This window comes from Aspergillus brasiliensis (assembly GCF_001889945.1).
Source record: "Aspergillus brasiliensis CBS 101740 unplaced genomic scaffold ASPBRscaffold_9, whole genome shotgun sequence".
In the NCBI taxonomy this organism is placed as follows: domain Eukaryota; kingdom Fungi; phylum Ascomycota; class Eurotiomycetes; order Eurotiales; family Aspergillaceae; genus Aspergillus; species Aspergillus brasiliensis.
The window spans coordinates 198,283-224,453 of record NW_027137450.1 but is presented as its reverse complement, the minus strand read 5'-3'; the positions used below and the strand labels follow the sequence as shown (position 1 = coordinate 224,453).

Sequence of the window (26,171 nt, the reverse complement as noted above, 5' to 3'; positions counted from 1 at the left end):
AGGTCGCCTTGTTTATGAAGGATCCGAGTTGACGAAAAAGAACTGTCACAAAGGTGACAGCTATGCAGCAGGTGGGTGGTGGATGGCTGCCTCAGTCACTAGTTCCAGTGTGTCAGTCAGTCACACGAGGGGATAAGGGAGAAGGTGGCACATGCACGCCACCGATTTCGGTCAATGTCTACCCGGGTAGACATTGACCAGCACAGCTGACAGGGAGGGAAAGAAACTGATGGTTAGAGTTAGAGATCTGCATGTAGTACTTGGCTGAGTTTTATCCTGGGGAGCAGGATGGAGTACGGAGTACTCTGTACAATAAACATTGATCCTATGTTCAGATCTGTCTTTCTCTTTCACAAGAATAATAATGAATGCTTAATGACTTGCATTGCGGAGCACAACACAACGGCCTTTGCTTTGTTTCATTTCATTTCGATCCGTTGTGATTTGTTTTATTTTATTCTGGGCGGGTTCAGCCGAGCTCGGACGTACTTAATCACCTCTTCGCAGTAATTGATTGGATGGTGAAATGATTGGATCGCTTCCGAGTTTACTGTTTCGGAATGGTCACTGTTAGTTACTAAGTTAGCCAGTGTCTACGGAGTACTTTGTGATTACTGTTAGGTGGAGATTATGAATCTAGACTGGTTAGTTAGAAGGACGGGCCACATGCAAGCCACGTCAGTTTCGGAGACTAGAGTATTTAGTTAGTTTATTGTAGTTTAGTCTAGCTAGGTTTAGTAGACGGATTGCGATTGAAACGATTCCTATGTCTCGACTCTAGAGTTCGTTAGTTAGCGGTGACTGGTGACTGGTGACTGCGATTTGCTATTTTACCCGAGTCGAGGCCATTGGAGTCTAGTCTACTTAGGCTATTCCATCTTGATGCTAGGTTACCTTATTAGCTAGCTAGTTAGTTATCTACTGGTGTTGTGTAGTGGTTAGATTAGATTGCGTGCCCCTTATTCCATTAGTGCAGCTTGGCTGTCGGTTCTTCCGTGCTTACTTTCCCCCTCCCATTCTCTCCTACTCGTGCACTGCATCATAGCCAGAAATAAGAATGTACCTTGTACGAGGGTCATGAATTCATCACGCGAGCTAGTTCCAATGTAGAAGACTGAGATAAATAATGTACATGAAGTCAAACCCATTCCACAGAGAGTATTCCGTATTATTGTAGCAGGTCTCATCTAGACATAAGAAATTTGAGACATAATGAAGGTTATCAAGTATCAACAAGAACAATTCAAAACTGAAATAAAGCAAGGGTATATCATGTCTCCATCTCCTCACTAATCACCCACGTCCTCACCTCCCGAATAATCCCCGCCTGACTGGACTGACTATCCTCATCCGACAACCTCGCGGCCGATACCGTCGTGATATTCCCCTGTCCGGCTCCCATGCCCATCAACTCGTGCTCCCCGCTGCGGGTGAATTTGCTCTCTGTACGATTCGCCGACCGCGACGTCGACCACTTGGATCGGTTATTTGTCGATCGGTACTCCACGCCTTGGATCCGGAGGCCGTTCGATTTGAGCATATTCAAAAAAGGTTTCAGTTGCGCCCAGCAGGCTGTCACGATGCTGAGACATTGGATGGTTTCCACGCTGATGGTGATGCCCCAGGTGGCGAAGGAGGGATCTTTGGTGGCGTCGTTTTGAGATACTAGGATGAGTTCCACGATACTGATTAGGATAACTCTGTTCCGAGGAGTCGCTTGGTTAGTTGGGTTGCTGGCTAGTAGATGATGAGGAAGTGAACTGACAGGATTCGAGATAGAAAGATACTTGCGAACACGAACTTGCGTTTCCACGAGGTTTGAATGCGCGCGATTAGATAGAGCGCCTGTGAGGTGATCATGGTGTCGGTCACGATGTTCATAATTCCCGTAAAGTAGTGCCATGCCTCCTGTTGCGCGGGTTAACGTTGTCGCCTATTCATTAAGATAGATTGGACAGACCAGGTTCATGCATTTCCCCGAGTAGTAATCCCACGTGGTCGGTACGCTACATTGAAAGGCGGTTCCCAGTAAACAGATCACCGCGATGACGGTCACCGATATCTGCACCACATTGGCGAAGCGATGGTCTTTGGCCGTGGGGGTCAAATTGCGGATGAAGCATGACAGCGATATTTTCGAAAAATAGATACTCGGGATGTATAGAAGCGCGGCGGCGTATTGCGACTGAAATGATACCGAATGTTCTCAGTGAGGATCCCGGGGATGAAGGCGACTGCCAAAAGGCATTTTTGACACTGGTGCGTAGCTCATACCTTCATCATTTTGTCGAAGCGCTCCGGGGACAGCGTGGAGAAATGGTATCCGTAGCCATTTGCGACAGCCATCGATACGGCGATGGATTGGCCGATGCAGAAGATCTGTCGCGCCAGAGCAAGTGTTAGTCTGCTGGAGCTTTGTGAGGGTCCAGTCGGAAGATCGACACACCAGCGATACAACTATCAGATAGTCATCGTTTGTGAGCGTGCGGAACGAGCCGTACTTGGTCCCCAGGCGAAAGATGACGCTCAGCGATGCCGTCACGAGCAGGAACCATGTCGATACATTGACGGCCGGATCTTTGGTGTCTCCTGTAAACCGTCCCATGAAGGGCAATCAGAGTGCTGACGCTGATTCTCGGCGGGAATCATGTCACGCAGTGATCTGAACAGATGGAGATAATAAGAGTCGGCTGGCGCTGAGCCGGGGCGGCGAGACCGGGCACGATCTAGAGTAAATAATCAGACCGAGGACTGGTGCCGAGAACTAGATCGATGCAGGGCCTCCGACTGAGGTAGATTATCACTCGGAAGCATCAGGGAAAGGGAGGGATCTGGTCAGTCATCCTGGTGTGGGCAAAGAAGGGCTCTCTGGAAAGCGCCCCCCCTCCTCCTGAAAGGATGGTGAAATCGCATGGCCAGCTGGGATCCGGATCCTGGTCACTTTCATTTGTCAACCGAGCGGCCGTCATCAATTGGAGCAAGTCCAATAGACTTTGGCTACTGGATCCGACTTGGCCGCTTAGTCGCAGGACAAGTCCGACCAGGATGGTGGTTGATTGCATGGAAGCCGACGGTGAGACGACGGCGGGGGAGATACCCCAGTCGGGTTTAATTTGCTTGGGGCTGGCCACCATTTCAGCGTCTCGTCCGTATCTGAGCCGGCTTTCCACCGGCGGATTAATTGTCTTCCTCGTCCCTACAGGGGTTCTCGATATTAATGTCTGTTATTAGTCTTCCAAGCAATCTAGGTGAGCCTAATTTCTCTTATCCGCCTTTCTTTCTTTGTCGGTGTTCCGTTCAAGCGATGAGCGGTACCACATCAGCACTAGATCCTTGGATCGATCCAACACGCGCGGTCAGACAGATGGACTGTGCAGGTCTTACGGGGATCTTCGTTATGTGTTGGGCTGTTTCTAAATCTGACAATCAAACTGGATCGATGCCATAAACATGGAAGTTGGGGGGCAAAACAGCCAGAAGCACCCACGGAGGGAGGGGGATTGGAAGACTGGCTGGCATGGCTTGTTAAGACTAGACTAGCATATCATGCGGTCGCAGAGGCGAGTCCCGCTGGAAGAAATGATAGCTAAGTCCGATGTAGACCCACCAGTCAGATTTGCGAGTCAGAATGGATTCTAGTCCGGTGCATGCAACTTATGCAAGGTGTCTGCGCCGAGCGGGGACTAGGGCCTGCCATCCGTTTTCTAGCCTCCAACCGTCCAACGCTACGAGATTAGCATCTTAGCATCCCCCAGTAGATGCCTCCGTACTTGGGAGAACTGGGGGTGGTCCCCCGATGGCCTCCACTTGCCACTCACTGACTTTACCCACAGGGCCACAAGGTAGTCAGTCTGTCTATCTACTGGATGTGGTGAACTTATTACATCTCCCCTATCGGACCGGACCTGACCCGCCTCAGAAAGCTTACTGCGTGCAGCCTTCAGCTTCTGTTATTGTTCAGGGTCATCGTTGGATTACCCCTGGGCGCATATAACCATCCGGCTCCGGCTGCTGAATCCGACGCCCTCCGTGCGTGTACAGAGTCTAACGACGCCCAGTGCATGCTAAGCAACGACACTAGATACGGTAGTGGCGCTAGAATGCTGCATCTCGACTAACGGCCTTAATTTCTGCTGCATCTCGGTTCTTGACGTTGCAGTGCACTAGGTGGCCAGTTGTCGGTTATATTAAACCATCGCTCTCCCTGGACGCTGCGCGGTGTGCCTGCCCCCTTCGTTTCTCACGCCGGTCGTGGTCTTGCAATTGAGTTTCCATCATGGCATCCTACGAATTGAAGAACCGAGCCAGCTCGGCCAACCGAGAGGTCACTGGCTCCGTCTCGGAAGATATGCGCGATACTTTGGCTCTTGCACGATTGGGTAAGAAGCCTGTCTTGAAGGTATGTCCGGTCTTGATTGCTGTACTTACTGTGCTTGCTTGAGATTGTCGAATCTGACGCCTTTCTTGCTTTTGCAGCGGAACTTTGGTATCCTCTCGATTATCGGTCTCAGTTGTACCATTCTCGGCACGTGGGAGGGTATTTTATCGTAAGCGAATTTGACACTATGAGAGCTCAGAATATTGCAGCTGACGGGACCAGGACGTTCACTATTCCTCTCGAAAAGTCGGTCATCACAACCCTTCATACGATGAGCGCAGCTGACGAACAAACAGTGGTGGATCTGCTGGTGCGGTATACTCCTTTATCTTTGCCTGGACGGGAACGGCCTGCTGTTTCGTGCTGCTGTCTGAGATGGCGTCTATGTAAGTCGATGCGAGCGTGTCCATTCCCTGCTAGCATTCTAATCTGCAAAGGGCTCCGACCTCCGGAGGCCAATATCACTGGTGTGCAATGCTTGCGCCTTTTAAGCATATGAAGTTCCTCAGTTACATCACAGGTACACTCTCTTTCCCTGTTGCGGCGACCGTGTGGTTACTGACACATCGCAGGATGGTTGACCGTGATCGGATGGCAAGCCGCCTTCGCATCGTCATCCTACATGGCTGGCACTGAGATCCTGGGTGCCATTATCCTCGGCCGGAACAGCTTCAACTCGCAGCCCTACCAGGGCACCCTTCTGATGTGGGCAGTTGTGGTGGTGGCTCTCATTGTGAACATTATCGGAGGAAAGTTCCTGCCTCGTCTGGAAACCCTCATTCTCATGATCCATATTCTGGGATACTTTGGGGTGCTTATCCCCATGACGTATATGTCCGACCACAAGTCGACCCAGGAGGTCTTCAAGGACTTTACCAATGGCGGAAACCTCTATACCGACGGTCTGTCCTTCTTCGTGGGTATGACCGGTTGTGTGTTTGCCTTTGCAGGCGGTGATGCCGCTGTACATGTAAGTTTTCCACTATTAGCAGAGCGGACCATATCTGATTGGTACAGATGGCCGAAGAAGTGAACCATGCCACGGTCGTCATTCCCCGGGCCATTCTTCTCAGTGTCGCCATCAACGGCACCTTGGGATTCACTATGCTTATCGCTACTCTCTTCTGCATGGGCAGTGTCGATGCAGCCCTGGAGTCTCCAACGGGCTATCCCTTCATGGAAATCTTCCAGCAAGCAACCGGCTCGGTCGCCGGTGGACTGGGCTTGTCCTCCATCCTCGTCATCGTCGGTATTTGTGCCGCCCTAGCCATGTTGACTGCCACCTCCCGTCAATTCTGGTCATTCGCACGCGACCGTGGTGTCCCTGGATGGCGAGTCTGGAGCCACGTATGTCCCCTCTTTCCCCCTACATCGTGCATCGTGCAGAGAGTTCCTCGCTAATACTGACACAGGTTTCCAACCGTACATTCCTCCCCACCTACTCCATCCTCCTCACCATGACCATCTGCTGCCTGCTGGGTCTGATCAACATCGGCTCCGCCGTCGCCCTCAACGATGTCGTCTCCATGGCCGTCTCGGGTCTTTACTCCTCCTATCTGATCGTGGCGGTTCTTCTTCTCTGGCGTCGTTGTTCCGGCTCTATCGGCAACTACAACGCCAGCGACGACACCGTAGTCAATGTCCCTGGCGCCAAGCTCATGTGGGGTCCCTTCCACGTCCCGGGCATCTGGGGCATCTTGATCAACTGTTATGCGGTGATCTACATCGTGATCGTCATCTTCTTCAGTTACTGGCCTACTTCGCTGCCGGTGTCGGTGTCGACGATGAACTACAGTGTGGTGGGTACGATGGGAACCGTCATTCTGGCGATTATCTACTATGTTCTGAGGGCTCGTCATGTCTACACGGGTCCAGTTGTTGAGATCTCGTAGGAGCTCGGAAGAATGTTGGGTAACTACTAGAGAGGAAGAGTGGTAAGCATGAGGGTCAAGGATGGAGGTGCTTTGGGTATCAGTTTTAATTTTTCCCTTCGGATTTTGCTATTGGAGTGGGCACTAGGCCACGTATATTAAAAGTTACATAGTATTCCCTTTCTAGAAATACCATTTAGTACTAATTGCTGCACGAGCAAGGATTTGATGCTGCCCAGTAAGCCCTGCTTCAGGCTGATAAGGATACCTACGTATCTGGTGGCCCGACGCAGGCCTCGACAATTCGTTAATGCACTAGAGACTGTATTCATCATAATAGGCTAAATATCCATCTCCCGACTATTCATCGAGGACTAATGCAGAGAGTCATTCACATGTGACGGAGAGCCATGACTGGCAGATGCTGCCTCACATGGGCATGTAGTTTACATTTACCTTGTATTGCAAAATAACCAGCAAGTCTTCAACAGCAAAGGGGCTGTGGTTTAGTGGTATAATATTCCCTTAGCATGGGAGAGGTCCGGGGTTCGATTCCCCGCAGCTCCAGCTGTTCTTTTTTGTTTTTTATCCTCATCCGTGTATGGGAGTGGGGACTACCGCAGGTGTATTGGAGGCATTCTTTTTTTTTGGCTCCTGATTCTATACATTCAACTTTCCCTACGGGTGCTTTGAAGGAATCGGTAAATCTTGAATGAGTTCTTATGCATCGAGCAGCTCAGTGGTTGTCTCGCCTATCCAGATCATGTATGGGAATCTAAAATAGCATTATACTATACACTGGTCGGTCACTGTTCGCGGCAATGGCGACTACCTGGCTAGAACATGTAGCACGGACAGGGTAGAACCCTAAATATGTCCTCTTTCTCTTGCCTAGAGCTTATATATCTGGTCGCGGAGTGGTACATAGTTATAGTTTACACTCTATCACCAGCGCCGCTGAAGTCATGGACCCCGACCAGATCCAGGATATATGATGCTTGCTCTGCAGTCCCTTCAGGAATCACCCTCAATACCTGCATCTGTATCAAGAACTAGACGCTCTCTATCTCCTTCATGTCGAGATGCACCCAACCCACTAACCGGCAATCCACCCACGAGCTGACAATGGAACCGACTCCGATAACAGACTTTATCCACGACACCTTCGACTTCATCATCGTCGGCGGAGGCACCGCAGGCCTGGTCCTTGCTGCCCGTTTATCCGAAAACGCCAGCATCCGCGTCGGAGTCATCGAAGCTGGACTCTCGCGAATAGGTGATCCCAAAGTGGACACGCCTACGGGGATGGCCATGACCCTGAAGGATCCAGAGTACGATTGGTGCTTCCGATCTGCTCCACAGGTGCGTCCTACACCAATTACCACAGCTATGAAACATCTAAACTCACTATCGTCATACTACCTAGACCGGCGCAAACAACCGAACCTACACCACGCACTGCGGCAAAATGCTCGGGGGCTCCAGCGGTTTCAACTTCATGATGTCGGGCCGACCCACGGCAGACGAAATAAACGACTGGGGCAAGACTACAGGAGTAAAAGGGTGGTCGTGGTCCGATCTACTCCCGTATTTCAAGAAACATGAGAAGTTGGAGGTAGATCAACCCAATATCACCTCCCGAGATATGGATACCTGTCCGCTGGAGCCAGATCTCCATGGAACTGATGGCCCGATCCACAATTCATTCGGGACCTGGCATGCGCCATTCGAGAGAGATCTCCTACCTGCTCTTGATACCGTCTCTGGATTATCGCGACCACGGGAACCGTATGCCGGAACCCATTTGGGATTCTACCGCACGCTGTTCACAATCGATCGCACCGGCAAGCCACTGCGCAGCTACGCCGCGAGCGAGTATCTAGCCCCGAACCACCATGCCGGTCGTTCGAATCTGCGTGTGTTAACAGACGCACTCGTATGCAAGATCACTCTCGGGACGAACGAGCACAGCGAGCGCCAGGCAACGGGGGTGGAACTCCTATATCAGGGGATATCATATACAGTCCGCCCACGCAAGGAAGTCATCCTCAGCGCAGGTACGGTGCACAGCCCACGGCTCCTAGAACTATCGGGGATAGGCGATCCGAATGTACTCTGTCGCGTCGGCATCCCATGTATCGTTCCGAACATGGACGTCGGCAATAACCTGCAAGAGCAGGCACTGTGCTCTGTGGTATATGAACTAGCATCGGGGTATACCTCGGTCGACTCGTTACTTCGGGACAAGGATATCTTCGCGGAACATCAGAGACTCTACGAAGAGGAACACAGCGGTGCACTGTCCGGATCGTTGAGTATAACAGGGTACACTTCCTACGCGACACAAGTCGAACAGCATGACCTCGAGGACACAGTCGCATGTTTCTTAGATCCCAAGAACGCATCAACGAAGCAGGACACCGTTCTCCAGAATAAGCAACGGAAAATCCTAGCAGCACGTATCCAGGACCCGACCTGTCCCTGTATCCAGTACATGTGTGCGCCTGAGAACTTCAGTACCGCTCACGCGGTCGATAATCTCGGCGCGGTCATGTCCGGTCCGCCGTCGGGTTATAACGATTGCTTCTCGATCACGACGAGCCAGATGCATCCAGTTTCGAGGGGACGGGTACATGTGGTTTCGGATGATCCGAAAGAGCCTCCGGATATTAGTCCCGGGCTGTTGGCGCATCCGGCTGATGTGGATGTGCTTGCTGCGGGGGTGGGGTTTGCGGAGAGGGTGTTTAGGTCGGAGTTTGTTAGGGATAAGGTTGCGAGGAAGGTGAGGCCGGATCCACGGGTGGATATTGGTGTTAGGGATGAGGTGAAGAGGTTTGTTAGGGAGAATACGATTCCATTTCAGCACTTGGTTGGCACGTGTGCGTTGGGGATGGTGGTGGATGAGAGGTTGAGGGTCAAGAGGGTGAAAGGGTTGAGGGTCGTGGATGCGAGTGTTGTGCCGATGATGGTGAGTCCGTCGTTGGCGGCGGTGGTGTATGCGGTTGCTGAGAAGGCGGCGTATTTGATCAAGGAGGATTATGGGCTTGCTGAGTAGGTGTTTGCATTGGGATTATTCACTATAGTGTGGAATGGCTGGCAGGTTCGGCTGAGTATTTGTTGAGAGTATGGTCAAGAGTGAATGGCTAGTAGTACTCACCTGCTCTTTGCTATTGAAAACTCGGTATCAGAGGTAACACAAATAATTATCCAAATGACAAACATTACTTATTAGCACGGTTCATGTGCAACCACATAGCTGCCCAGACAATCATCATAGCACATTATGTACATCCCATGCAAACTACTCACGTACCAAGCTCATTCCGAGGCGTTCCCATTATTTCGCTTATCGGTCGATGATTCACCACTTCTTCTATACCTTCCATTGGGAAAGACGGCGACGGGAGTTCTGCGATTACTGTTTCGGCCCTGGACATGCGATGATCTAATGGAGCCTTTGCTGCGTCAACCATCCCAGAGGATGTGGGTTCATCTGGATTCTCGTCTAACCCACTCCCCCTCTGCGATCGACGGCGATACCAGAAGATCAATGCTCCAACAGTGGATATTGCCAGCACTACTAGTGGGACGCCGAGACCGATCCCGACCTTTTGTGCGACAGTAAGTCCACCGTTATCGGTGGTAGCTGGGATAGAAGATGCTGCCGTTGTCTCGGCCACCGTGGTGCTTGTATTATGTGATGAAGACGTAAAGGTGGATGTGGCCGAAGTGGTGCTAGAGGTGGACGTCGCTGGAGTAGCGCTGGACGTACTGCTAGTTGTGCTGCTAGACGTGCTGCTGACCTCGTCATAGAAGTTGTACAACTCAGGCGGAGGGTCATCTTTTTGACGCTTGCTCACGCCAAACTTGACACTGGTGAGTACTGGTGGGTCAAGATTACCGAACATGTTCAGTGAATCGAGCTCGAAAGCGCAGCCGGACTCTCTGTAGTTGTCGCGAGTTGCGTTCCACACATAGCTGTAGGGATTGGTGACATTTACTAGATTCTATCAGCAGGGTTCAATGGTCAATGGTAGCAGTTGTGGAGATACTGACATAGCAAAGGAACTTGAGTATTGCACACTTCATAGAGAGAAACGCGTGATGTTAACACATCCCATGAGACATTGACCAGGTCTCCCACTATGAACTGAAACTCGGTCGCGGTGGGATAGGTAAAGCTCTCTGCTTGAACAAGACATCTGTATTGAAGGGCAAGCAAGATGCATACAAAGTACGCGAATCTGTCGGAATCTCGTTGGAGTCGCATTGTGAGACTGCGTTCGTCCAGTATGCATGGGAAACAACTAGAGCAGCATCGATCAACAGGGGCCCCAATATTTTGAGAGATGCGACAATTGAGTTAATTGCTGGCTCAGCCACCCCGGGCTGCTGTTCTGTTTTTATCCCACGCGGAAAGGCTATCCCTGTAAGTCACCGTCTTTGCGTTACGCAGAGAGGCCGGCTGCCTTGATCGAGTGAATGGAACGAGGGTCCGGTCCAGTATTGCCATGTGTCGTCTAAAGCCACGAGGCTCGGATACAAGTGTGCAGTGGCTTTGAGGTTAGTATCTGTTACCTATGTTGACCTTCTAGCAACAAGAGGTCAGTGTACATGGTGGATATTGATCATGCGGTGCGTCTGCGCTACTGTGGCTTGGCTAGGATGGTGATAGCTCAACATTCGGGCTCTAGAGGACAAAATGGAAGTGTGTACCTTTAACTCCACGCTATCTAACATTTGTGTATTCGGCATATTCGTGTGAAAACCTCCGCTCCGTCTTTTGGGTAGATGAAATCGTTTCATTCAACCTGCTCTTCGCACTACAGCGGAAACTAGCCGACAATCGGAGCATGTTATCGTATCCTGGTCGGGACTATGTACATTAAATCGTTACACCGATGTACGGGAGCTGATATCGCAGGTGCCATTCGTGCATTCTGCATGTGTAGGCTCTCACTGGCCTATGTCAACTTCAGGCCCCTTGTGGTTAACATGGATGTCAGAAGGATTTGACCAGAACATTGACCATGACACTTCAGTAAGCAGATATTCGGGGACAGCATCTGAGAAGTGTGCTTTTTGGAAGAGTTACAATCCCGGATGATGGACCTGTATGACTTGGGCGGGATTGAGCGTTGCTACTCCGTACACGGCTACCATCAAGCTGCCCAATTGGTAAGTGGATATGAACCGGCAAAAAGGCGCGGTAATTGACCAGTCAGATACCCGAATTGAACTGGACAATGAACCCACGGGAGAGCATTGACAAAATGAAAAGCACAAAAAATGGAGCTGCGGGGAATCGAACCCCGGACCTCTCCCATGCTAAGGGAATATTATACCACTAAACCACAGCCCCTTTTTGTTGAAGAAGGCCTGCAGTTTTTGCTTTATGAGACAGCACTAGGTCCATGTTCACGCTGCTTACCCACCAGAATCATTGCTGGTCACCATAGCTCACCACGTGCTGTACAGTGAAGAAGCATGCCTTTTTTTCAGGAGAATAGCTTCCCTTTGCTATATTTGTTGATACTGTGAGTTTATCCGACGATAGAATCTTGCTTTTGACGGTATAAAATCAACTCGGTCCTCGTGATGTTGCTCCGTCTTGATAGCACTGGTTCCTTATATATATTCGCTACCAGTGGACGGTTGTTCCTTCATCATGCTGCGGTCAAGCAGCATCACTACACCATCAATAAGAACTCAAATCGACAAGAAACTGCAACCAGGGTAGACCTGACATACATAAGTCCGATATTTGCTTCACCAAGACAGCTAAAAAAAGGGAATACAATGGGCAAATTCCTCGAACACGTTATTGGTAGCTGACACCCAGCTGCCATGCAAGGGATCGGGTACAGCTGCGCAACAACAACAGCAGCCCAAACCGCACCAAAGTCACGAAGCCATGAAGTCACCTGAATTATCAACTAAAAGCTAGATACCTGCTGGCCTTACCACAATGCGAATTCTTCCTTACCTCCCAACCGGAGTTACAAGCTTCCTGGGTATGTCTACCGGTGGCATAAGCCCGGAATATCCGACCACCATGGACAATAGCAGCACCGTCCTGGCCCAGCAGCTACCGCAGAAGATAGACATCCACCACCACTTCGTCCCAGATTTCTATCGCCAAGGTACGTAGGATTATCTGGTCCCGACTTAGACCCCGCTCTAATCTCCATGACACACACCCAGCCGTCGAAGATGCAGGCGGCGACCCGACCGGCCTACCAGTCCCCGCATGGACCGTCGAGGAGTCTCTCCAGGACATGCAAGACAACGGTGTCCGAAAAGCCATCCTGTCTTTGACCACCCCAGGTGCAGTCATCACAGGTAACAACGACACGGCACGGTCGCTGGCCCGAAGGGTGAATGAGTATGCCGCGAGCCTGCGCGACCAGTACCCCGAGCAGATCGGATTCTTTGCTGCGCTGCCTTCTCTTCTGGATGTACCTGGTACCCTGGCCGAGATAGAATACTCCCTCGACACGCTCAAAGCCGACGGGGTCACATTGTTCACTCGCTACGGCGAGGGAAACAACTACCTAGGTCACCCTCAGTTCACTCCCATCTGGAAGGAACTAGATGCCCGCAGAGCCGTGGTTCATATCCATCCTACCATGCCAGAGGACACTAACTGGATTGATTCGATTATGCCGCCTCCAATGCTCGACTTCCCGCAGGAAACTACGCGGACTGCTGTGGATATGATCGTCAATAATGTCACGCAACAGTTCCCGAACTGTCCTAAGATTCTATCCCATGCGGGTGGGACGTTACCGTATCTGATTTCGCGGCTGGCGGTGACGTCCCGGGATACCATGGCTCAGCAGGGTCCCTATGGCAAGACGTACTTTGAGTTCATGGAGGCGCTGCGCTCGTTTTACTATGATCTTGCTCTTTCGAGTGCGCCGGCGGTACTGAATCTGTTGCTGGATTTGATACCGCATGATCATATCATGTATGGTGAGTACTCCAATACCTGGTATATACTGTCTGATGCTGAAGAAGTAGGGTCCGACTACCCCAATGCTCCCCCAATCAAAGTAGCTGGTTACAGGGAGAATCTGGATGCGTTCCATATGAACGAGGAGCTTCGGGATATGGTATATTTTGGGAATGCGCAGAAACTCCTGTCTAGAAGTTGATCTAGAATGTCACTTAGCAGAGAGGCGATATGAGGAGTAGTCCAAACTCTGAATACCATTCGACAATACTTAAGATTTGCGGGTAGATCTATATCAGCAAAGAAAAGAAAAATTAACAATAGGGTGCATCCTGCAAGACTTGACTATACATCTGCCAATATATCAAAACTAGACATGCTCAAGCGTAAGGGAGGTACTAGACTGCAACCCAGCCATCCACACAGCTCGTCCTAAATATTCTTCTCAGATCTAATACCGAAACTCCCTCCCAACAAGCTCCTCACTCAACCTCCACAAAGCCTCCACACTCCCAGGATCCCGAGCATGCTGCGCAGCCTCACTAACCACACTATTCTGCATAAACACCGGAGCCATCGCCTGCAACTCCGGATCCAAAGCCGCGATCAACGGCGTCGCCGCAATCTGAGTATACGTCTTGAACCGGGGCTCCTCGAACACAAACTCCTTTCCGGTATTCCGTATCGCGGCAGCAGGAATCTCAGCATAATCGTCCCAAGTGAGGTGAGCGCCAAGTTTAGTATCGCCGTTATAGCCCGGATGAACAGCCACAGCTGCAATGCCCTGATGCTTGAGCCGTTGGGTCAAGCCGTATGTGAATAGGATATTAGCCGTCTTTGCCTGCCCGTATCCAGTCCAGGGGTCGTATGCTTTCCCGTCTGAGAAGTTCCAATCGTCGAAACGGAACGGCGAAACGAGGTACCCAGAACTGGTTAGATTGACTACACGGGCGGATCCAGCAGCTACGAGGGCTGGCACGAGCAGGTTGGTAAGGAGGAAATGCCCGACGTGGTTAGCGGAGAGTTGAAGCTCTATCCCCTGCTTGTCCAGAGTGTAGTCCTTGATTGCCATCACTCCGGCGCTGTTGATCAGGACATCGATCTTGGATGCCGCGGCGAGGATCTCGCCTGCGGCGCGGCGGACCGAGTCATGGTCGGTTAGGTCGACCTGCACCGCTGTGGTCTTGATGGTGCTGTCGATGGCGTGGATCTCGTCGAGCACGGGTTGGACTTTGCTGAGCGTGCGTGAGGCAATGAGGATATGTGCTGGTGCGGCTTTGGCGACAGATGTGGCTATTTGACTGCCGATGCTGGGCTTGCCGGCACCGGTGATGACGAAGGTCTTGCCTTTGATGTTGGATGCGAAGGTGTCGATGACCTGTTCGCTGCTGGCTGTTGCGTCGAAGGTGGGCATTGTAAATCTTGGAGATGATGATTGGTTTTACTCGGTACTTGATTCAATGCAGTGTGCGATGATCTATTTCTCTGCATCTGAAGGGAACTTGGCAAGGCTTTATATGTTGGAGAGTGCCTTGCTCGTAAATTGAGAGTTCCATCACAATTAGCTTCCCCGGGTTGAAGCTACATGCCGGCATTCAATGAATCCTGCTCGCTGCTTAGAAATAGGAAACAACGTGAAACATGGCAGGAGATAAAGTATCATCACCGTAAACTCCGGACCTTGATCCCCAAAGTCCGACTTGCTTACACCCTGAACGATTTGGTAGGTAACTAAACTATTCAATTTGTAATCATACGAGGAATAACTAGTTAACTAGTTAACTATAGCCCTGAAGACATCTAGAGGCTTGTATGTTTGCTGGTAGTGCAAAATAACCAGCAGGTTTTCAACAGCAAAGGGGCTGTGGTTTAGTGGTATAATATTCCCTTAGCATGGGAGAGGTCCGGGGTTCGATTCCCCGCAGCTCCAGCTGTTTCTTTTTTGTTTTTCTTTTTCTTCCGCTTCCTTCCCTTCTTGTTTCTCAATTTCGTTATCTATTATTATATTATCCTTATCAAAATTCTTTCCTCCCAGCGTAGTGCGCGCTGGATTCCAGTAGATAAGCTCGTCGATTGTCTTCCTCTTGCATGCTACAACCTATCCACCGTCAAGTAGCCAGCCGCGCTCCAGGAGTTCGATAGGTATGAAATATGAAGAACCCAATGCGGCAGGTTACTACCACATCTACGCGATCTTCAGACCATTCGAAAACATTTTCATAGAGACCTACTAAATCTTTACCAGACAGAGAGTTCTGCTGGCGCTACAAGGAAAGTGCCACGAGTTAATGATAAAATTGCTTCATATCTATCTAAGTCGAGGAAACCACCAAAGACTAAAAGCACATGGCGAATAGCCTAACAAAACATCATCTAGTAGAGGACAAGGCACTGTGCCATCCCTTGCATATACCACGCAGCACGAAGTATAAGTCGCCTACTCTCCTGGTCGAGCCTTACTATCTGATCCACCCTCACAAGCTGCCTTTGCCAGTGTTTCCACCTCGCGAGGCCATGTCGAGGACCATTGTAGTAGGTACCGGTTTCCCACAAGTCGTTATGATCGATTTCGTGACACTTGGGTGCCCGGACAACCTCGTTATACAACCATTCCCCAGCAAACAAGATAATAATCGCAGCGCCCATGATGGATGCGATATCGATATTGCCGCCTGGTAGCGAATCTTCCAAGGCGATCCGCATTTCCTCAACCAGCCAAGCCTGACCTTGCATAACTCCGGCTCTGCAAAGTCGCGCGATAAAGGCCCGCAGATTGAGAAAGTACTCTTCGTTTTTATCCTTGTCCAGGCCTAGGAGTTGTCAGTCTGCCATGATCACTTATATTGCGAGTATGACGGGGCTTTGTTGCACGTATGGATGCTGTAAAGAACGTATGGGCTCTGGGAAGGAGGGAAAGGAACCCAGACGTACGAGACGCAGCATAATACTCTAAGCTGAACATCATCTGTGGCATCGATTCATAGCGACCGTATCCCTGCTATAAGATGTTAGGATCCTCTATTGACACAGGCTATGTTAGCTGCAGGTAGGTACGACTCACACCGGCAGCGCCAGCACGGATATGTTTTTTCACTCGGTCCGAGTCTTGCAGTCTCTGAAGCACCTGCACTAAGCGGTCTTGAGCAGCATTGTCGTAATCGATCTGCTGTGATAGTTCAAGGATGAGGTTCCCGAACAAGTCACCTCCGCCGGGAAATGCACGATCATCTGGTGCGGGGAGCAGCTCATGCAGCGCTTGTGCGGTTTGCTCAACGGTCATAGTCGAATGTGGCTCGAGGCACTCCTTTATGATTCGGAAGGCTCCCAATCGCGAATAGGTGCCTTTCATCTCCCTGTTGACTTCATTCTCCCCACCGAACAACTCCAGCCAAGCCATGGCGTCTAAGCAAAAGATGGATTTGGGTTGCTGTTGAGCAAATAGTATAATTGAATGAATGACGGATATTGGTACTCTGAAAAGACTGAACAAGTGGATGGATGATCGCGAAAAAGTAAGATGGTGAGTTGACCAGAATACAAGTCTCATCGGCGGGCCAGAAGACATGACCTGCAGCCAATACAGCAGGAAGGTGCCAGGGAACCAAATCCGGCAAGCATACAGGGCCGTTGGACGCCTTTCCACTATGCGTCGTGACTCGAATCTAAACAGGTTACAACTGATCTTCGCCTGTGAGATGGCTTTGATTGACTTATAGCTACGCAATATTGAGTAAAAGCTAATAGTAACCTTAGAACGACCACTGCATCAACCAATACCTCATGTTATCTCTGGTAACTGGGCCCAGTGCCGCCATAGTATCGCTTGCCTCCTTGGCCTTGTCCACCGCAAGTGGCACCAGCAGTGTAGTATCTTCCGCAAACTCACGGTAAAACTCTAGTAGCTTGAGAGCAGGCTTCTCTGCGATCTCCTGCTCCGATGGACTTTTCATGCTGAGTTCTTCAAGATGCTCCACCCACTTTGTGAAACTGACTGGCTTCATGGCCGGGTACACCTCTTGGACGGCAGGGACGAGTGCTTCCCAGGTTGTTTTTGCCGGGTTTACGAGGTGGAATACTGCGCTTGGGGAGGTCGAACCCTCTGCTAGGGTACGGGTGTGAATGATTTCGGTGATTATGCGGGCGAGGGTGTCCTGCGTCCCAAAATAGTACATCAGCAGTTATACATAGCAATTTACTAGTCGGAGGTGAGGGGAGTCATACCACAGCAATCCAATCAACAACCCTCGAGCCCAATGTATCTGGAACCAGCCCTATCGCCTTTGATGTCTTGATAATGGTAGGCAGCCAGTCCTGGGGATTCCATAGACCCTTTGCTGTGGCCGGACCTGCTATTTGTCCCACGCGATATACGGTAGTCGGGACGCCTGACCTGCGGCTTGCCTCATGACATATCCGCTCGGAGATGTACTTGGACTCACCGTATCCTTGGCTCGGGCATGCCTTGCTATCTTCGAGTGGGCTTTCAGGGATTGTTGATCCCATATCCCAGGTCCAGGCACCGACAGTGCTCACTGATGAGATGAAGTGAATGTGCGCGCGATGAGTGCTCTGGAGACTGAAGTCAATGAAATGCCGTACACTGCGGATGTGTGGGTCTTCGAACGAGTCGACGCTGTGGTTGAAGTCGACTTTCCAGGCGTTGTGGATGACCGATGTTACAGTGGTGAGGAGGGATTTGTACTTGGACGAGGAGAGACCGAATTGTGCGTCACCGAAGGAGACGGTTAGATATTCCACCTTCTTGAGGGCGGCTGGAGTGATGTGAAGGCCCTTCTGTTGAAAGATGGTTTCTTGTTTCACTTGGGCGTCGCTGCGGTTGAAGCAGTAGATTTTAGCGACACTCGGATTCTCTAGAAGGGTATGCAGGAGGTAGGTTCCCAATGAGCCCGTGGAGCCTGTCAGTATGGCTGTAGATTCCGTAGCAGTTTTTGTCCTTTGATATGGAATATAGTCTTGGGTCGGTAGGTCGGATGTGTACTTTTCAATGAGACCGTTGAGTTTCTCTGGGCGGGAGATCTCTGTCGCATTGTCACCATTCAGGACCCGCACAACTACCTGAGCCAGTTTCTCCACGGTCGGATTTGCGTAGACCATTTGGGTCGTCAGCTCGACTGTGCCGGCACCATCACGGTATAAATGTAGGGCGCTGCGCAGATACTTGGCGAGCTGGATGGTCTGCAACGAGTCGAGACCAAGTTTGTAGAGGTCTTCCTGAGGACCAAAGTCGGATCGTTGAAGGGTCTTAGAAACCAAGTCATGAACGTATCTAGTGAGATTCGACAAGTCCGGGCTTGCTGGAAGCTCGTCGACTGCAACTGTTTCCTCGTCGCTCGTGGCGTAGAGAGCGTCAATCTCATCGGCATAGTCTTTAACTACAGCCGCCCTTCGCGTCGAACCTTTCGGGGTGGTTTGGAATGGCCTGTCCCTCCTTGAAAGAATGATCTTGTCTCTCATGATTCGTCCATGGGCTGCTACCGTCTTGTTTGCTTCTTCCACCGCAGGCCAGATATCGGCAATGAAAGCTCTGGGGTCAAGGTATGAATCGAACTCATCCCAGTATGGTTCGACCAGTAAAGCAGTGTGGAACTGTCCCTTTCCGACCACCAATGCTCGGGAGATCAGAGGATGCGCCTCGATCATGGTCTCCAGAATGACAGGATTGAATTTGAACCCATTACTCAGAACGATAACATCGTCTAGACGACCATGATGCTTCCACAGTTGAGGATTAGACGGATGCCGTGTGAAGAGATCTTTGGTGTGGTACTCTGTGAAGGAGGGAAATGTATGACAGATACCGTGATAATCGCGCGTGGGCGGACGAGGAATGACCAGCTCATAGATTTCATCTCCGATGTGCTCCATGACTGCGCCGTAATTGGGGTTCCATTCGAGATATCCGTAATCTTCGTCCATTTCCGGGACTATCGAAGGAATGATGCTTGTTTCGGTCGACCCCAGTGCTGTGATTAGTTTCGTGTACTTGCGGACCTTGTCCCCTGTCTCTGATGAGAGCGGAGCACCACCGAAGTAAACACTTTCCATTGTGCCTAATGTGGCTAGAGCTTCCTGGGATAATGATACATCGTCAAGGATTGACGGGGGAAGAAGCGCCGTCGTAGGTCGGCCTAGTTTGATGAGGTCGGTTAGGAAGTCCACGGAAAGTGGCTTCTCTGGTCCGTAGAGGAAGGGCACAGAGTGGAAAATGGATTCGGTGAAAGCGAGAATCCCCATCATGTGAAAGAAGGGAACAACGCTGAGAACAAGGTTCTCCGGGCTGAGATCGGAGAAGATCGTAAGTCTCCGTCCGCCTGGACGTGGGAGGTAGGCAATGGCATCCAAGGTACTGAAGTAGCCATGGGTTAGGGGAATAGGCTTGGGCATTCCTGAAAAGTGAGCTTAATTAGCCGGATTCGCTATATGGTGAAGTTAGACGTCATACCTGTTGATCCAGAGCTGTGCACGATCAAAAAGACCTCATCCTCAGCCTCCTCGTAGGATTGGGTAAAGGGGTAGAAGCGTGGGCCCTCTTCTCTATTCAAGATCGCATCCAGTGCTGGTATTTCAAATATCTCTAGTTCAGGACGGAGCTGCTTGAGCTCTGTAGCCTTGCGCTCTCGCTCAGCGCTGTAGAAGAATCGATTACACTTGGTCTCATCTAGCAAATATAACTGGGCTTCGTCGGAGTTTTTGCTCGACGGCAGTAATGGCTATTGGATAAGGGTCAGTCTATAGCTGAAGGTCTATATGAGCCAGAAATATCCCACCTTGTAGCCGGTCTTATGACAGGCAATGATGAACATAAAGTAGCGAATATCATTGGCACCCATGTATGCTACAGTTGACCCAGCCGGTGCACCATTAGCAGCTTGCGCTTCTATCCACCAGCACAGAAAGTTGATGCCGCGCGAGAGGTCCTTGATTGAAATTTCTTGCAGGCCATCTGATAGCTCCGAGCCTCTGGGCATCACACAGAATCGTCTTCCAGGATTACTCTCAGCGATGGCATCTATTTCAGTGGTCAGAAGCCGTTTGCGGAGGACTGGTGCATTGAGAGCCATGACCACTGATTCCCTGCTTCTAGCAGTTTTCCTTGACACTTCAAGACAGTAGGCAGTAGCTTGACATGAAATGAAGCACAAGACTATTGCTGATGCTGATGGGACGATCTTATATCAGATGGCGAGGCTCACTCCGCTTGGCTTTGATGACGAGAATGGCACCGAAACAATGTTCATCCACATTTCTGCACTCTACCAGTCCGTTCATTGGCCTTGATGCTTCGTATACTTGACTCCATCGTCCGGAGGATTGCTGTCTGACGAAGAATGGATCCTTTGGCCCCCGAATCCTTCATCTACTCATGTTTCCAACGTAAGCCACGGATGCTCCCGCTCGGCTGCTCCCACCAGAACCTTCACTGTCTTCGCCCTTTGCTGAAGTTATTCACTGGAATCTATTACAGTAATAAAACTCTAGCCAGTAGTCACATCAGATTACAGCCACCGTGCCCCAACTAGCGGGATCGGTACACTGATCTGCCGATAATGTTCTCCTTCGTTTTAATCAGTTGTGTCTTCGGACCCCTTATTCATCCATTCAGATAGATGTTAAGCTATTATCATCAATTTAGTCTAGTCATCATCATTCATTACTCCATTACTTCTTAACCGTGTGGTCCTCTGGCTCCGGAATCTCCACCAGCCCCTTCCTCTCCTTGGTCCGCCACTGGATGGCTTTGAGGATGCCATACAACACGGTTAATGTCGGCATGGGGACTCCCCTGGCCTTTCCTTCCTTCAATGCCTCTCCCACGATATTCTCATACTCACAGAACCGACCATTGCGTATGTCCACCTGCATGCTGGGTGGATTGTACATGGTAATGGGATCCATCTTAATCATGAAGTCTACCAGCTCGGGTGGCAGGTCATGTCCACATGCCTTGGCACCTGCGCGGATCTCCTCCATGGCCGGTCGGACTAGATTGTCAATGGCGCCGTCTGCCAGCTGAATCCGACCGGTGTCCAGATCGGTGATGGCACAGATGCTGTTCAAGCAGGCATTGTACAGCAGCTTCCGCCAGCGACTGAACCCGACGTTGGGGTTGAATTGAGGACTGCACTTGCCACCGGCCCCATAGATCTCACAGTATTCTTTGGCGGCCGCGTCCTCGTCGTCGGGGTTTAAATTGGGGTTGCGGAAAGCGCCCACGTAGACCTCGTCATCGTCTTCGTGCACGATCTCGCCGAGGGAGACCTGGTGGGAGCCACAAAAGCTGACACCGGAGAGGATGATATTTTCTGGGAAGGCCTCAATAAGGGGCTTTTCTATGTTCAGGCCGTTCTGGACGAGAGCGATGCGTGTGTAGCCCCGAGTGACGGCGGGGCGGATGATGTCTGCTACGGTCGGGGGCACATCGGGGTAGTTCTTGGTGGTGACGACGATGTACCTGTAGGGAGGGAGATCCTCTTTCTCCACGTCTGGGATGGTGTTGCGCACTGGAAAGGCGACTGTCAGTGAGAACTTGTTGGTGTGGAGTGAAGTGGCTGCCTACAGATGGACGGTCGGAAGCCCTTCACCTCTCCGTGGTCGATCGACCTGATGGAGAAGCCGTGAGCTTTGACATGCTCGTAATTTGAACGCAGAACAGCAGTAACAGTGGCTTTGCCTCCGATTTCCAAGTTCAGCGCAGCGATGGTGCCGATACCACCGCAGCCGATTAGCAGAATGTTGGCTTTGTCTTGCATGATGAGGAGGAGGGGAGATGTGGACGAGGGGTGAGAGCCAATCTGTTATCGGATCTTAATGGCGATGTTATAAATGGCTGCGAGGCGAATAACCACCTTGCAGGTGCCTGGAGTTAACCTGCCTGTTTGATAAGATGATGCTATCACGGCCTTATCGAGACTATCATCGAGACTATCAGCAAGCGGCCGATCGTCGCGATAATCTTCTTAGGCTTCAACTCCATCAACCAACCCCGCTTGCCCGCAGCACCAAAAAGGAAGGCCATTCCGCCCTCACCTTCCCAGTTATCCTCAAGGCAACTCTCCTCGCTCCCCATCTTTCCCCTCACTCACTACATACCCTATCGATTGCTTCTCATATCTACGGCTTATCGGACTCAATGACATCAGGGGCCGTCGTCACCACCACCACTGAGGCCCCTGCTCGCCCTGGCAAGCCAAGTGATACCCCAGGGCGCTCTCGTTCCTTGGGAGGATGCAAGACCTGTCGTCGGCGCCATGCAAAGTGTGATGAGACTCGGCCATCTTGCGTCGTGTGTGAGCGGGCGGGGCTCGTCTGTGAGAGATACGAGATCCGGCTGTTGTTCGATGCGAGCGACAGCCAGGGCTCGCGATGTCGTCGTCCTTTGTTCACCGAGGACATGCGTCAGCGCATGAGTGAGCAGTTGACTGACAGCCTGGACTTGGATGATGTCCATACCCTCCTGACCAAGATCGACGATCAATGTGAAGACAAGGAGCAAGAAACTAATTCCAACTTCACGACCCGCATGGGCCCTTTTGGTGCCTTTCGGGTGGTTCAAACTGAGATGGACCTCCCCGAAGCCCCGATGGACCAGGGTGACGACCCCCTTCCTCAGGCGGAAGAACTTCCGGTAAATGTTGGGCTGGAAATGTCTCTGGATGATGCCTTCAGCAATGATCCCCTTATGGAGTGTCTATTCGGCCATGTGAATGTAGATGTGTCTGCCGACTTGGATGCCCAGGACTTCTTCGCCACAACCCTACCTTCCGTGGATAGTGATGGGATTTCGCCGCAATCCTTATCGGGGGGATTTCTTATGGGACCATCATCGATTCCTCTGCAAGCATCCTTGTTAACTTCACCTGAAATTCGATATGCTCCATCTGTGACTAATCTGGCCCCGCCAGATGCCCCCTTCTTGCTGTCTGCATACACAAAGAATGTAACCCAGCTGTTCACCCCCATCCAGCTGGACAAGAGCCCCTGGAGTATGCTCTACTTGCCGCCCGCCATGGAGGCCTTGGCTTTGTTGACCATGGGGGAATTGGCCAACAACACCCGGATGTCTATCTTCTACGCAATTCTTGCCACCACAGCCTTCACCCAGCGTCTATCTTCGTTGACGCGCAGCGCAGGCGAATATTGGCAAAAACAGGCAGAGACCTTTGCCGTCGAAGCCCAAAACTACCTCAAACGCGCGTTGCACGATGCGTCGTCTAGCGTCAAAAAGGCCAAGTACAAAGACGTCCTCGTCGCCTTGCTGTGCATGAACACCGTTTCGGTAAGCATCACAGCGCACCTGAGCAGAGTACAAGTCTCACCATGCACATAGGCCTACCAGGGAAGCACGGAGCGGGTGCGACGATGTCTGTTGGACTGTGAGAATTGGGTCCGTTTTCGTGGCATGCCTAAAACACGGAAATCGCGCAAGGTCCGCTTATTGCACCATTGCTATGTCTATCTCCGTATCTTCCACGAGAGCACCTCCGTTCTCCCTGTGTCCCACGTAGAGATCGAATCCGACCATGCATCCCCCGATACTGTGCGCTCGATTGCTTCATCTCGCTCGTTCCGGCTTCGGCAGTGGGAGGGCCGATTGGACCAGCGGATGAGTGAGTTGAAGGAGCAGCACCAGGGAGAGAATGACTTGCACTTGGAGATTCCGGGCCGGTGGGAGTCGACCATGTATCCGCAGGTCTTTGGTCTGCCGGAGTCTCTACTATTCCTACTATCACAGGTAACAAGACTGGGCAATGAGCGTGACCTCTCGGACATGGGCAGCTATACGGGTGCGTTGGACTTTAAGCAGTTCTCCGCACGGGCGCGGAGTCTGGAGCGATGCATTTCTACCTGGCGACCGCCGTCAATGTCAGATGCAGATCCAGATAGTATCGTTGCTCAGACAAACGCCACGGTCATCCGTCTGACGCTCTCAGCCCTTCACAAAGCCCTTCTCATCTTCTTCTATCGGAGGATCTACGACGTGGATCCGATGATTCTCCAAGACAAAGCGTGGCAAGTCCGCGACGCCCTGGCTCAGGTAGAACGAGACGATATGCCATCGACCCGCGTAGCTGCACCTTTTATCTGGGCGGCGTTCATCGCCGCCTGCGAAGCTTTGGATCCTACGCTGCAAGACTGGTTCGCGGGCTGGTTCGAGACGTCAGCAAGAAAGAGCGGACTGGGGACGTTTAAGCTGGCGCTGAAGATAGCACGGCAGGTTTGGGAGAGACAACGACAGCCGCTGAATAGCAGCGCCAGCACCAGTTGGCCAGAGGTTATGCGGGAGAGTAATCTGAGCTTGTTCTACATATAACGACATTGATGAAACATCTTCTCATTATCCTCATTTCCGATACCTCTTACAGATTCAACCACATCGTAAACCATACTTACTGTAAAAAGTCATCCTTGCACAACGCCCGCTCCATCTCAAAATCCGGCTGAAACTCATGATACAACGCCTCCTGCTTCCGTTAGCCATATATCCTCTCGCACCGAGAACTCATTACCACTCACCGGATCACTAGTCATCTTGAACGTAAAGTCCGCCGCCTCCGGCTCAATAAACCTCTTCTCCATACCCCTCACAGCAGCCGCATCCACCTGCAACTGAATCTCGCAGCTCCGCTCCGCCAACGTAAACAGATACGCCGCCTCATCAACCGTCTGTCCGACCGTAAGAAGCCCATGATTGCGCAGGATCAACAACTTCCCCTTATCACCCAGATGTCTCCCCAGCCGCAGACTCTCCTCCGTCTCGAGCACCACGCCCCCGAACTCGGGGTACACAGCCTGGGCATCACCGTAAAACATCGTGACATCCTGGTTGATCATATCCAATGGCTTGGCGAACGTTGACCACGCTTTTCCGTATTTTGAATGTGCATGGCACGCTGCGTTTACATGCGGATACATCTTGTGCAACGCCCCGTGGATTTGGAATCCGGCGGCATTGGCTGGCCGTGATAAGTTGCCGCCGACGGGTTCGCCAGAGTGATTGAGGAGAATGAGATCGGATACTTTGACGAGGCCGAAGTGGAGACCGAGGCTGTGAAGGAGTTAGTGAGCTGATGTATGTGTCTTGGTCTAGACCAATGTTGGGTTTTGTATTGTGGGTGTGGGGGTGGCCTACGGATTCGTCCAGAAGCAGTCTGGATGTTCTGGATCACGCAAGGAGATGTGTCCGCTCATTCCTTCGGAGAAACCCTTGCGGGCGAAGACTCTGAAGGCGCCGGCCATGTGTTCGAGCATCCATCGTCTTTTTTTGTCGATGGATGTGAAGGATGGGATCCCTGGGAGGGTGACTCCTTGGGAGATGGCCTGGATGGCTGATTTGCCTGTGGTGTTTGAGGCGGTGGTGTGCGAAGGGTCTTCCTTCGTTGTCACGATGGTGGTTGTGGTTGAAGACATGGTGTGCGTTGGAACTATTCAATGTGAGGATACGAAGGAGTTCACGTTCACGTTAGGATCTTTGGATTATGGAATATAGAAATATATGAGTATGTCAGTTCTGGATTTTTATCCCCCAGTCCTGTGATTCATGGACAGTTGCCCGAATGGTTCAGCATAAAGTTAGGGTACGCAAGGGCGAATGCAATAGGCAGGTCAAAAGACACCGCAGGGGAGACTTGCCTTGCTGGCCAACTGATAACCCTCGGGCTAGCCGGGGCGGTGGATCTGGCTGATATCAGTATCAGGGCTTGTTGCAGGCCAACTAGCAAGGTTTGATAGATACAACCCGCTGCTTGTCCGCAATGCTGCAGCTGACATTCGTTGATTCAATGCCGCTGCTTCAGCCACACTGACACTAATGGGCTCGTATCTCTTGCTCTTTATCTGGTATCGGGATCTGCGGAGGCGAAGTGTATTCCCATGTAACCCCAGATTCTGTACATACAGTCCTGACAACTGATAAATGCCTGTATATCCTCTACATAGCTACACTCTA

The 26,171-nt window shown here is 51.2% G+C and overlaps 11 protein-coding genes and 3 non-coding genes across 14 annotated transcripts; 6 read left to right on the top strand and 8 right to left on the bottom strand.

Moving 5' to 3' along the window:
- Positions 1 to 1,062: 1,062 nt before the first annotated feature.
- ASPBRDRAFT_45124 (uncharacterized protein) lies at positions 1,063 to 2,841 on the bottom strand. Its single transcript, XM_067625334.1, has 5 exons — positions 2,447 to 2,841; positions 2,275 to 2,379; positions 1,961 to 2,185; positions 1,766 to 1,908; positions 1,063 to 1,700 (listed from the first exon to the last, which is right to left on the bottom strand). The coding sequence occupies exons 1-5, from the start codon at positions 2,603 to 2,605 to the stop codon at positions 1,271 to 1,273; spliced, it is 1,062 nt and encodes a 353-aa protein (XP_067477090.1). The 5' UTR covers positions 2,606 to 2,841; the 3' UTR covers positions 1,063 to 1,270.
- A 1,435-nt stretch (positions 2,842 to 4,276) lies between these two features.
- ASPBRDRAFT_56622 (uncharacterized protein) lies at positions 4,277 to 6,270 on the top strand (the record flags this gene model as incomplete). The annotated part of the gene is made up of 8 exons (XM_067627597.1): positions 4,277 to 4,399; positions 4,477 to 4,547; positions 4,601 to 4,624; positions 4,675 to 4,764; positions 4,816 to 4,898; positions 4,951 to 5,348; positions 5,396 to 5,725; positions 5,791 to 6,270. 8 exons carry the CDS (start codon positions 4,277 to 4,279, stop codon positions 6,268 to 6,270), a joined length of 1,599 nt encoding a protein of 532 aa, XP_067477089.1.
- A 474-nt stretch (positions 6,271 to 6,744) lies between these two features.
- Positions 6,745 to 6,816, top strand: ASPBRDRAFT_t200. The gene has a single exon. It is a non-coding gene; the product is annotated as a tRNA-Ala (tRNA).
- A 558-nt stretch (positions 6,817 to 7,374) lies between these two features.
- On the top strand, positions 7,375 to 9,336 carry ASPBRDRAFT_181256 (GMC family oxidoreductase; the record flags this gene model as incomplete). The annotated part of the gene is made up of 2 exons (XM_067619942.1): positions 7,375 to 7,611; positions 7,676 to 9,336. 2 exons carry the CDS (start codon positions 7,375 to 7,377, stop codon positions 9,302 to 9,304), a joined length of 1,866 nt encoding a protein of 621 aa, XP_067477088.1. The 3' UTR covers positions 9,305 to 9,336.
- A 143-nt stretch (positions 9,337 to 9,479) lies between these two features.
- On the bottom strand, positions 9,480 to 10,677 carry ASPBRDRAFT_208555 (uncharacterized protein). Its single transcript, XM_067621833.1, has 2 exons — positions 10,306 to 10,677; positions 9,480 to 10,249 (listed from the first exon to the last, which is right to left on the bottom strand). The coding sequence occupies exons 1-2, from the start codon at positions 10,517 to 10,519 to the stop codon at positions 9,555 to 9,557; spliced, it is 909 nt and encodes a 302-aa protein (XP_067477087.1). The 5' UTR covers positions 10,520 to 10,677; the 3' UTR covers positions 9,480 to 9,554.
- Positions 10,678 to 11,539: 862 nt separating this feature from the next.
- On the bottom strand, positions 11,540 to 11,611 carry ASPBRDRAFT_t187. Its single transcript has one exon. It is a non-coding gene; the product is annotated as a tRNA-Ala (tRNA).
- A 485-nt stretch (positions 11,612 to 12,096) lies between these two features.
- ASPBRDRAFT_45120 (amidohydrolase family protein) lies at positions 12,097 to 13,691 on the top strand. The gene is made up of 3 exons (XM_067625333.1): positions 12,097 to 12,392; positions 12,454 to 13,224; positions 13,273 to 13,691. The coding sequence occupies exons 1-3, from the start codon at positions 12,218 to 12,220 to the stop codon at positions 13,404 to 13,406; spliced, it is 1,080 nt and encodes a 359-aa protein (XP_067477086.1). The 5' UTR covers positions 12,097 to 12,217; the 3' UTR covers positions 13,407 to 13,691.
- Positions 13,656 to 14,618, bottom strand: ASPBRDRAFT_181251 (uncharacterized protein; the record flags this gene model as incomplete). Its single annotated transcript, XM_067619941.1, has 1 exon — positions 13,656 to 14,618. One exon carries the CDS (start codon positions 14,616 to 14,618, stop codon positions 13,656 to 13,658), a length of 963 nt encoding a protein of 320 aa, XP_067477085.1.
- Positions 14,619 to 15,062: 444 nt separating this feature from the next.
- Positions 15,063 to 15,134, top strand: ASPBRDRAFT_t201. Its single transcript has one exon. It is a non-coding gene; the product is annotated as a tRNA-Ala (tRNA).
- Positions 15,135 to 15,577: 443 nt separating this feature from the next.
- ASPBRDRAFT_197551 (DUF3632 domain-containing protein) lies at positions 15,578 to 16,601 on the bottom strand (the record flags this gene model as incomplete). The annotated part of the gene is made up of 3 exons (XM_067621114.1): positions 15,578 to 16,014; positions 16,136 to 16,202; positions 16,266 to 16,601. The coding sequence occupies 3 exons, from the start codon at positions 16,599 to 16,601 to the stop codon at positions 15,578 to 15,580; spliced, it is 840 nt and encodes a 279-aa protein (XP_067477084.1).
- Positions 16,602 to 16,890: 289 nt separating this feature from the next.
- On the bottom strand, positions 16,891 to 20,502 carry ASPBRDRAFT_45119 (uncharacterized protein). The gene is made up of 4 exons (XM_067625332.1): positions 19,993 to 20,502; positions 19,668 to 19,935; positions 17,426 to 19,611; positions 16,891 to 17,355 (listed from the first exon to the last, which is right to left on the bottom strand). Exons 1-4 carry the CDS (start codon positions 20,284 to 20,286, stop codon positions 16,954 to 16,956), a joined length of 3,150 nt encoding a protein of 1,049 aa, XP_067477083.1. The 5' UTR covers positions 20,287 to 20,502; the 3' UTR covers positions 16,891 to 16,953.
- Positions 20,503 to 20,884: 382 nt separating this feature from the next.
- On the bottom strand, positions 20,885 to 21,975 carry ASPBRDRAFT_130299 (ketopantoate reductase family protein; the record flags this gene model as incomplete). Its single annotated transcript, XM_067618218.1, has 2 exons — positions 20,885 to 21,726; positions 21,783 to 21,975. The coding sequence occupies 2 exons, from the start codon at positions 21,973 to 21,975 to the stop codon at positions 20,885 to 20,887; spliced, it is 1,035 nt and encodes a 344-aa protein (XP_067477082.1).
- Positions 21,976 to 22,355: 380 nt separating this feature from the next.
- Positions 22,356 to 24,536, top strand: ASPBRDRAFT_130011 (Zn(II)2Cys6 transcription factor; the record flags this gene model as incomplete). The annotated part of the gene is made up of 2 exons (XM_067618191.1): positions 22,356 to 23,501; positions 23,553 to 24,536. 2 exons carry the CDS (start codon positions 22,356 to 22,358, stop codon positions 24,534 to 24,536), a joined length of 2,130 nt encoding a protein of 709 aa, XP_067477081.1.
- ASPBRDRAFT_156177 (uncharacterized protein) lies at positions 24,290 to 25,645 on the bottom strand. Its single transcript, XM_067619402.1, has 3 exons — positions 25,356 to 25,645; positions 24,740 to 25,271; positions 24,290 to 24,687 (listed from the first exon to the last, which is right to left on the bottom strand). Exons 1-3 carry the CDS (start codon positions 25,631 to 25,633, stop codon positions 24,613 to 24,615), a joined length of 885 nt encoding a protein of 294 aa, XP_067477080.1. The 5' UTR covers positions 25,634 to 25,645; the 3' UTR covers positions 24,290 to 24,612.
- Between the last annotated feature and the right edge of the window lie 526 nt (positions 25,646 to 26,171).

Coding starts and splice junctions, on each gene's coding strand:
- ASPBRDRAFT_45119 (XM_067625332.1), bottom strand. CDS start 20,286: ATGGCTCTCAATGCACCAGTCCTCCGCAAACGGCTTCTGACCACTGAA. Junction 19,936..19,992: donor GTCATAAGACCGGCTACAAG/GTGGGATATTTC, acceptor CTTATCCAATAG/CCATTACTGCCGTCGAGCAA. Junction 19,612..19,667: donor GCACAGCTCTGGATCAACAG/GTATGACGTCTA, acceptor CTCACTTTTCAG/GAATGCCCAAGCCTATTCCC.
- ASPBRDRAFT_156177 (XM_067619402.1), bottom strand. CDS start 25,633: ATGTCTTCAACCACAACCACCATCGTGACAACGAAGGAAGACCCTTCG. Junction 25,272..25,355: donor GACTGCTTCTGGACGAATCC/GTAGGCCACCCC, acceptor ACTCCTTCACAG/CCTCGGTCTCCACTTCGGCC. Junction 24,688..24,739: donor TCAAGATGACTAGTGATCCG/GTGAGTGGTAAT, acceptor TAACGGAAGCAG/GAGGCGTTGTATCATGAGTT.
- ASPBRDRAFT_208555 (XM_067621833.1), bottom strand. CDS start 10,519: ATGCGACTCCAACGAGATTCCGACAGATTCGCGTACTTTGTATGCATC. Junction 10,250..10,305: donor TACTCAAGTTCCTTTGCTAT/GTCAGTATCTCC, acceptor GATAGAATCTAG/TAAATGTCACCAATCCCTAC.
- ASPBRDRAFT_45120 (XM_067625333.1), top strand. CDS start 12,218: ATGCGAATTCTTCCTTACCTCCCAACCGGAGTTACAAGCTTCCTGGGT. Junction 12,393..12,453: donor CCCAGATTTCTATCGCCAAG/GTACGTAGGATT, acceptor ACACACACCCAG/CCGTCGAAGATGCAGGCGGC. Junction 13,225..13,272: donor GCATGATCATATCATGTATG/GTGAGTACTCCA, acceptor CTGAAGAAGTAG/GGTCCGACTACCCCAATGCT.
- ASPBRDRAFT_45124 (XM_067625334.1), bottom strand. CDS start 2,605: ATGGGACGGTTTACAGGAGACACCAAAGATCCGGCCGTCAATGTATCG. Junction 2,380..2,446: donor ATCTGATAGTTGTATCGCTG/GTGTGTCGATCT, acceptor CTGGCGCGACAG/ATCTTCTGCATCGGCCAATC. Junction 1,701..1,765: donor ATCTTTCTATCTCGAATCCT/GTCAGTTCACTT, acceptor TCCTCGGAACAG/AGTTATCCTAATCAGTATCG.